This window comes from Helianthus annuus, chromosome 8, assembly GCF_002127325.2.
Source record: "Helianthus annuus cultivar XRQ/B chromosome 8, HanXRQr2.0-SUNRISE, whole genome shotgun sequence".
NCBI classification, from domain to species: domain Eukaryota; kingdom Viridiplantae; phylum Streptophyta; class Magnoliopsida; order Asterales; family Asteraceae; genus Helianthus; species Helianthus annuus.
In genome coordinates, this window is record NC_035440.2 from 27,781,391 (window position 1) to 27,790,287 (window position 8,897).

At 33.5% G+C, this 8,897-nt stretch overlaps 1 protein-coding gene across 3 annotated transcripts; it reads right to left on the reverse strand.

Moving 5' to 3' along the window:
* Nucleotides 1-4,903: 4,903 nt before the first annotated feature.
* On the reverse strand, nt 4,904-8,114 carry LOC110872476 (G-type lectin S-receptor-like serine/threonine-protein kinase At4g27290). 3 transcript variants are annotated; one of them, XR_004864879.1, is made up of 7 exons: nt 6,734-8,114; nt 6,515-6,658; nt 6,284-6,438; nt 5,964-6,174; nt 5,647-5,873; nt 5,358-5,508; nt 4,904-5,286 (listed from the first exon to the last, which is right to left on the reverse strand). XR_004864879.1 is itself a non-coding variant. In XM_022121276.2 (7 exons), the coding sequence occupies exons 1-7, from the start codon at nt 8,022-8,024 to the stop codon at nt 4,999-5,001; spliced, it is 2,478 nt and encodes an 825-aa protein (XP_021976968.1). In that variant the 5' UTR covers nt 8,025-8,112; the 3' UTR covers nt 4,904-4,998. The 3 variants fall into 3 exon arrangements, 2 of the variants coding, with proteins under 2 accessions (XP_021976968.1, XP_035832447.1); XM_022121276.2 differs by having other exon boundaries at nt 5,636-5,873; nt 6,734-8,112; XM_035976554.1 differs by lacking the exon at nt 6,515-6,658 and having other exon boundaries at nt 5,636-5,873; nt 6,734-8,112.
* Between the last annotated feature and the right edge of the window lie 783 nt (nt 8,115-8,897).

The following is an 8,897-nucleotide window of genomic DNA, read 5'->3' on the forward strand; positions in this document are numbered from 1 at the left end:
TTCCTAAATCTAATATGTTTTTGCTTAAAGTTTCTATAAGAATTAGCTCTTAAATTAAATCCTTGATTATCTCTTAAGACACGATAATCCTATTGCTCTCTTCTAATAAAGCACTACAGAAGAAAAGTAGAGCATGATGATTAGGATAAATTGAACATGATGTCTCTTATGATAATCAAGAATAAGTGCTGTCACTAAAAGGTTATTCCAGATTAAGTCTTTCCTAAGACTAATCTATAATTGTGGAATAATCTCTAGAAATCCTAAGATGCATGCCTTCATTTAAAATTCTAAACTATAAAGTTAAGTGGTGTATGTGAATATATTATAATGTACAATACCATGACCCATAAAATTAAGGGCTTACGCATGGAAATAAGTACATTTTCCAGTACATTACATACTAAGATTTTCACTTGTACAATTTGATGCATTATAAATCAACTATAACACTCAAAAGTACCAAAGTATAATGAGTGTGTTAATAAGCAACATATGTACATAGAAATAAATGTTTGAAGCTGGAACATAAGTTGTTACTCACCTTAGAACCACTTAAACTTTAAGGTCCATAGACAAAATGCAAGTACAAAATCCCAACTCTAAGGTTCTTCAAGTGAAAATCTCACTGCATAATTATGCCATTAGACTAGGCATAAGCAACGAGACTATCCATTATTCTAAAGAACAGTTGGATAAATTAATTAGATAGTCACTTACTAATGATATTTAAGTTTGATAATTCTTTAATATTCCTATTAACACATGATTAGTTGACTCTAGTTTTAAACGTTTCCTTACCAGAAGTCAACAAATAACTAACATGAGAGTTAGTGACAAAATTAAATGTTAAGACTATAAGAACCATAATAAGCAGTCTTCTAACAACGCTTTTGGATACCTTATATATATTCTGAAGATTAATCAGAATATAGTATCATAATTAAGCAATGTTATGAAGGTTGTGAGGTTTGTATAGTCGACAAAAAGTCACACTTATCTTAAATTCTCATTTTATTTATTCTAAATATCTGGATAGAAACATTACTAAGATGAAACTAGATGATACCTTACTTTTTCACAACTTTTGTCATCATGCAAATGAGAATTTGACAAAAGGAAAATGAGACTTATAAATTTCATCCATTATAACCAAAATTCATGAGAAATCATGACATGGTTAATGAGGATGATTTTTGCATCTAATCTCATTCTAAGTGATTTTAAATCATGACGTTAAAGCCCTAAAATATGACTTGGCTTAAGGAATAAGCATGGGTCCATCATAAGTCATTCATTGACATTCGTGGAACTTATTCCAAACGGAATATTCAGACATAATTCATTTATCATTTAAAAGACTATCAACTTGTATCTAAATTTTGTCGCATATGGCCCACTGTCTTAGAAGAAATCTATTCATATATGTACTTAATAAGATTTCTATTAGATATGTCCCTAAAGTTTCTTATGATATCTGGACATTAAAGAAATCAAATAAAGTCTAATATATATATGATAGGTTCCCACGTCACGTACCTCATTGAAACTTCTTTGTAGCATTTTAGAGATATCACAGATCAGTGGGAGCATTAAGTGTCTTAATAATAACTTGCAATAGTTGCAAGAGGTGGGGGAGTGGAAATTTTACATTACCTAAATTTACACCTCTTGTACAAGACACTGCTCCATCTTGACACTGTTCTATCATAACTGTCTCCTTAAAATCTAATACTACTCTTACAAAAGTTTCATTGTTGCTTAATTGTGGGCACATTAGATTTCTTACCTAAACTAACATAATCCTCAATAAGAGAAACTATAATGACTAACGTCATTAATTTTTGTTTCTCTATTAGAATTTGTTGGTCGTTACATATTGACAGTAAGCATGCTGAGTTCCCAAAGATTTCTAAGGTCAGTGGGAGCAGTCAAAGTCCTTATAATGACTTGTAAGGAATACAAGAGGCGGGGGGAAAAGTGTCATTAAATTTCACTCCGAATTTAACTCCAATTACACCTCTTGTACACCATACTGCACCAACTCTTACAAACTTAGAATCCTGAAAATGATAGCAACCTAACCAAGAGCTAATCCATAAAGCTGAAACTTTTAAAACCCAATAATCAACTCAGGAGGTCATCTAGGTTTAAAAGCCTACTAACTTTGATGATTACATAACCTCCCTAATGAAGTTGAAATGGATTTTGGAAAAGTTTACTGATCCAATCTCTTCTAATTAATCCATTAGTGTCAATCAATCTTCTAAATGGAATAAAACAGTTTTCTAGTAAAACTGATTTTATGTGTTCGTATAACGTTTGGGATTTGATTGAATTACCTAAGAGTGTTCATAACTAAACCAAATCCTGAAATAAGCGTTAAGACACGAAGAGGCATGATTGATTGTCAAAGGTTATACTTAGGAAGAGATAAATTATCAAAGATTTCTTTGAGGATCATCACTGTTCTAGTAGCTTATAATAGTTTAAAGCTACATTAGATGAACATTAAAAGAATTTTCCCTAACAAATTGGATGACACATTTACATGTTCATAAAACAACCTGAAAATTCCAAACTGAAGGTTAAAGAACAGTTTGTCTATAAGCCAATAAAATCCATGTATGGGTTAATGCAAACATCATAATGTGATGAAATCTTAACGTAATTATTTTCATCAACAACCAAGTGGATTAATGTACCTACCTCAAAATGAGTGGGAGCAACTAAGATAAACTTGTCTATATAGATGATATTCTTTTGACAAGTATATGTTGCATAAATCAAAGCATTGTTAACACAAACTTTGATATAATAGATCTCAGAGATATCTCTTATGTGATTGATATCATAACAAGCCGAGATAGACCCAATGGGACATTAGTTCCGTTCCATAAGTTTAACATTTAATGGGTCCTTACATATGTAACAAACAATATTGCTCTTACTTTAGAGGATAATAGGATACATAAGATTATTTATTTACGCTTCATTAATTGGAAGCCTTATGTAAGTTTAAGTCTATACTCGTTTAGATATTACTCACATTGCAACACACTATATATGTCTAGATTAATGTGAAGCATCTAATGGAGTATTACAATATGTTTAAAAGAAACGAGAGACTACAATTTAAAGAAGAAGTGAGAATTAAAACCGGTTTATTACTCTAACTTTGAAATATTCAAGATGATAAAATGTAATTCCGGATATATCCTTATGTCAGCAGACAAAAACCTATCTCATGGAGGAGTCATAATAAACTGATAATTACAACCTAAGTTATAACGACATAATATAGTCACTAATTGTTGTTGGAAATTTATCAGTGGACTCATAAGTTTATTAACTCCATATAATTAATGTTTTGAAGACTTAGTGTGATAAAGTCAACTACCATGACTCCTTGAACAGTAACAGTTCAAGAGGTGCTACATTAAATTTCGATACGCAATTAATTATTCGTTTATGAACGAATTGAGGAAACAAAATATTTGTATCGAATACATTCATGATGTGCTTAAGGATCCTATAACTAAAGGGCTATTACCCATAAGTCTTATTAAGAGATCTCATAGACGGGTATTAATTGATGGTCGTGCGCAATTGCATATCGTACTATGAATGACTAAGTATTAGTTAATTTTCCTCATCAGTTTGATTTTGTATGTCTTTAAGAATATGTCAAGCTGGCATAATGGCATATAGACAAATAAAGTTACAAATCAAACAAAGGGCTTATGCGTATTTTTGATCATAACGATTAGGTTTTAAATTAAGGCTATAGTATGACTAATGGGGGTCCTGAGTCGCATAATGATTCAACGGCTGTATTTCTCTGCTATAGTATTTGTTTAAGGCTAAAATGAGTGTTAACTCCTGATCAGGCTTATCTAACACTCATAGTAAATGATTACTCGGATAAGTGGGAGAATGTAAGATTAAATATATTTATTTTATATTTAATCTAGTAGCCATTATAATCATTTACATTATATGGATCAAAATATATAACGATCCTATTAAATAATTAGTTGGTAATTGTTGATGGGCCTAATTACCCTTATTAACTAATTAGGGTTTCCTCCTGGGTGCATATATAAGGAGAATAATGTGGAGGTTAAAGAGTTAGACAATTTCACAAACCCTAATAACACATAACATCAATCTCGACTCCCTCTCCATAACCGATTCCCTTGTCGGTTTCTTATCATCACCATCATTAGATTGCACCATAAGGAGGAACCAGATCAAGCTGACAATCATGTCAAACACTGTTGCTGTGTCTCCATCTGGATTCTCTGCTGGCCTGTGCTGATGCAATCAGGTATGTTTACATGTTTTCCATTATGTCTAAACAGAACTGATCAACATTAATTATATGTTTAGCCCATTTGTTTTGTCACTGGTATAGACTTCTAGCAATAGATACGCTAAGTGTACAAGTCAAACAGGAGACTTTTTTTGACTTCCAAATTATTTAATGTTTGTTGTAGTAGATATTTCTCAACCACAAGTTATAGCTGTTAACTATTTAGGGTGCGCCTGTTTCAGCTTGGAACAAATGCTTCATGCTAATTAGTTATGTATTGATGGTGACTTGGTGCAACATATCAGATTCAGCCAAAGCTATACATGTTAGATCAGGAAAGCCTGTTTCAATTGCCAATTGAATATGGTTTACAACATAGATTAAGAATCCAAGGAAAGTTTCTGATATATAAACATGACGCGGCTATGCCTTGTACCATTATAATTATTATATGAATGAGAGATGAATGAATGAGAATGAATTACGTTGGTACGAGAATTATAATCCAGTCCTCATAGACAGAAGATACAGCTGACGATATATATGTTAAGAACTATGCAAAAGCATGCCCAAGTGGGCAACTAGGCGTTTACTAATGTATTATTAATTTTCAGCAAAACCACTCATCAATGTTTAATAGTTTGGAAAGAAACTACTATTAACTGATGTCATACATGTGCTTGCTATCGAGCAAACATTAGTGTTATGGTGCGTTCATCAATTGATTGGATAGAATCATGTTCATAAGAACTCTCTTCACTGAAAAAAGCAGGTTGTTTTGGTTCTGGCAATGATCCGTTACTAACCAGCATCAGAACCACTGACAACATAGTTGGCCTATCTTCCGCATGATGTTGCACACATAATAACGCGACATGTATTGATCTTAGTACTTCAGGGACGATACATGATGCATGTAAAGATGCACTCATTAATTCTATGGACCTTCCTTCTTTATATAGTCTCCATGCCTATTGCAAACCAAACACATAACTTAGTATATGCTAGAAAGATGTTGTATAGAGAAAAAAAATTAACTTACATGTCCAAGAAGGTTGTCATGGTGGTCATCATGAGAGAATTCTCTGTTTTTCATCCCACTCACTATCTCCAAGACCAAAACACCATAACTAAATACATCTGACTTTATAGAGATACGCCCGTGTACTGCGTACTCAGGAGAAATGTAACCACTGAATCATAGTAGATGAGAAAAAATAAAAGCACAAATTAGTATTAAAGTTCTCTTTGATTTCCCTCTTCTTTTTTGCTGAAGAATAAGTATTAATGTTGGTCTAAATGACCACAAGAGACTCTTACTGTGTTCCTACCACTTTCTTGGTCTTAGCAATGGTATCATGTCCAACAAACCTTCTTGCAAGACCAAAGTCAGATATTTTTGGATTCATGTCACTGTCGAGCAATATATTGGCAGCCTTAAGATCCCTATGGATAATTTGAAGGCGGGAATCTTGATGTAGATATAGAATACCGCGAGCTATCCCGTGTATTATATTAAATCGTTGAGACCAGTCAAGCGTCAAACTTCTAGTTTCATCTGCCAAAAGGTAACTAATAAGTTAAGTGATATTGTATAAAATCTGAAAGTAACGTACTATGTGAAAAGTGAAATCATAGAGAGTTATACCGAAGAGGTAAAAGTCCAAGCTTTTGTTAGTCATGTATTCATAAATCAAAATCAGTTCATTTCTATAAATGCTGTATCCAAGAAGCTTCACAAGATTCCGATGCTGAAGCTTTGCAATACAAGTGACTTCATTTTTGAACTCATCAAGCCCTTGTTGTGATGTTTCTGAAAGCCGCTTAGCAGCTATTTCAGTTCCATCTATCAACACACCCTAACAAATTTAAAATTAAGAATTTATAATACTCTGTACATGTTATACTTCCACTTCATGATATACTGATAAGCATTGCATTCTATTCAAAAAGCATTTTTCAAATTACCTTGTAAACAGGACCAAAGCCACCTTCTCCAATCTTATTGGAGACACTGAAGTTACATGTGGCCCTGGCTACTTCACTCAGGCTAAAAACTGTTAATTCATCAAGGTGTTCTATCTGCAGACTTGAATTGTTTTCATCAAACACATACCAGTTTCCTACAAAATCAATTTCTTTTTGTCATGTAGTTATTTTAAACTTGTATGCTATAAACATGCGCAATTGTCAAATTACTTGTTCCCTTCATGTGAGGCCTTTTCCTTTTCTTTATGCAGGCATATGCTACTCCAAACAGAAGTAGCATAGCAGACGAAGTTAAAAGCACCAGCATAAGTATTCCTTTCTTTTTGTTAAAACCGGGCTGGGAATCCATATGACCTTTAATTAAGAAAAAAATAATATTACATAAGCTAAAAACAGAAAACAATACAATCGTAGAAGAAACATGTGTACCTTCTAACTCAGAGGCTGCCATTCTTATGTAAATATCTTGATCATTTGCATCATACTCTCTAGTGTCCATCATCTCATCGAACCATAGCAAACATCCACTCCCACCATTTCTTATATCTAAATTTCCATAAGCTGTACAAGAACAATTCCTTTTGCAAGTCTTCTCACATTCTCCAAGGGTCATGCTCACATTATACCATGACCTTCGTGTATCTGGTACTTTCACTCCTGCAATTTTCCGAAACCAATCCCCATCTCCATTCCCACAATTCAAAGGCTTTTTGCGTTGACACCCACTTGACCAATCAGATGCATCCCATTCTTCTGGATTTCTTGGTTCAAAACCTTCCAGACAGGTACAAGGTGGATGCTTGTTAATGCTACAGATTCCATAGGAACCACAGAGTGCAAACCGACTACAACTATCTACTTCAACGTCTGCATACACAATCCACTCTTGAGTTCTCTCAATCCAATGCAAAATTTGAGTTTTTCCATCCCATGTCAAAATGATCCTCCGAAGAACAGAACTTACAAGTTCATATTTATAATAAATTTCCTTCTCATTAACAACAAACTCAAATGTGTAAATTCTATTTGGTATCTCGGTAGGGTAACCACTAAACCCAAGACCATTCCAAGGTCCAGGCCTTGATATTAAAGATGGACCTCGCCAGCCTAATACTTGTGGATATCCATTTATATCTACTCTATGATTGTACAAACCAGGGGAAGGATCATCAGGACTCTTCCAACATGTCATGGACCGCACTATTCCTGTTATCAAATCATTCCCAAGTTTCATTCCTGGTAGAAATGTGTCTCCAGGATAATCAAAACTTTGCCAGATCATCTTTTGGTTGGTGCTACTTTTTTCCATCCGCCAAACAACAAGATTTCCTGTATCCATAAGCTGCATCACCACCGGATTATTACTCCCCTCAGATACCGTTAAATTGGATGACCAGACCTCAGTGTTTCCGCCACTGAGAATCACAAGGTTTCCGTTGCTACTGACTTTGAACATGCCCAAGTTGTCAGTAACTGGTGTCTCCCTGTTAGCAACCCAAACAACAGTACCAGTTGATATCTTCTTGTACCATATCCCCAAGTACTGGTTCTTGGAGTTTCCCGGGCTAAAAAAACCCAATTCAAACATGCTCCCACTTGAAATAATAGTTTTACCATATTTTATTACTTGATTTGCAGATATGATATCTAGTGCAACACAATCGGATTGGAGTAAGATAAAAACAATAATGAAGAATACATGTGTGGAATGGTCCTCCATTGATGACAGATCTTAGAAGACAGAAACTTTGAAAAGTTTTAAATATTTCACATGGTCGAAATTTCAGCGTCCACTCATCTGAATGATTCGACTTGACTTGGCTTGTTAAAATACTTGGTATTCACGTAATCTAATTTTTGGACCACTCTTGGAAAGAAAAACGAAAATAGTGATTTTGAGATTCTTTTTCATTATTTGTTGTTGTTTCGAAATTGGCATTTAATTTTTAACTAGCGGCACTCCCCGCGCTACGGTGCGGGAATTCGGTCGGTGGAGATTCTTTTTGTTACGGTAGCGATAATAGTTATAGCAACCCAAAGTGAAAACTAATAAAATAAAGTCGTTGTATGCCCAAAAGAATTTCAACGCATGTTTTACATCGATCGAAAACCATAAAAGAGAATATCAATACCGTTGTTGTTAGGTTAGAATTGGTTAAGTTACTGACACTTGTATCAATAATAATTTACTTGTTTGAGCACGTCCAACGACATATTCATAATTTTACAACGAATTATATTATATTTTTAGATTGAAAAAGATGAACAACATCACTTTATTAAAAAAAAATCCTAAACCGTGAGGTTGCTCTAATGACATGTACTTTTATGTTTTGATAATTTATACATTGCAAAGGTTTACTCAGAATTATATAACAAGTTATCTTATATTAATAGAATGTTGAAAAGGTTAAACAATGTTATTTTATATAAAAAGAGAACTAAGCCATGAATTAACTTTGATGATACATACAATTGTGCTTGGATTATTTGTTTATTACCATTCACAACTTAGTATTGAATAGAATTTATATGGAGATGTAGATAAACATAAGCATGTTATAACGACATACATGTATCGTCTCTTAAAAGT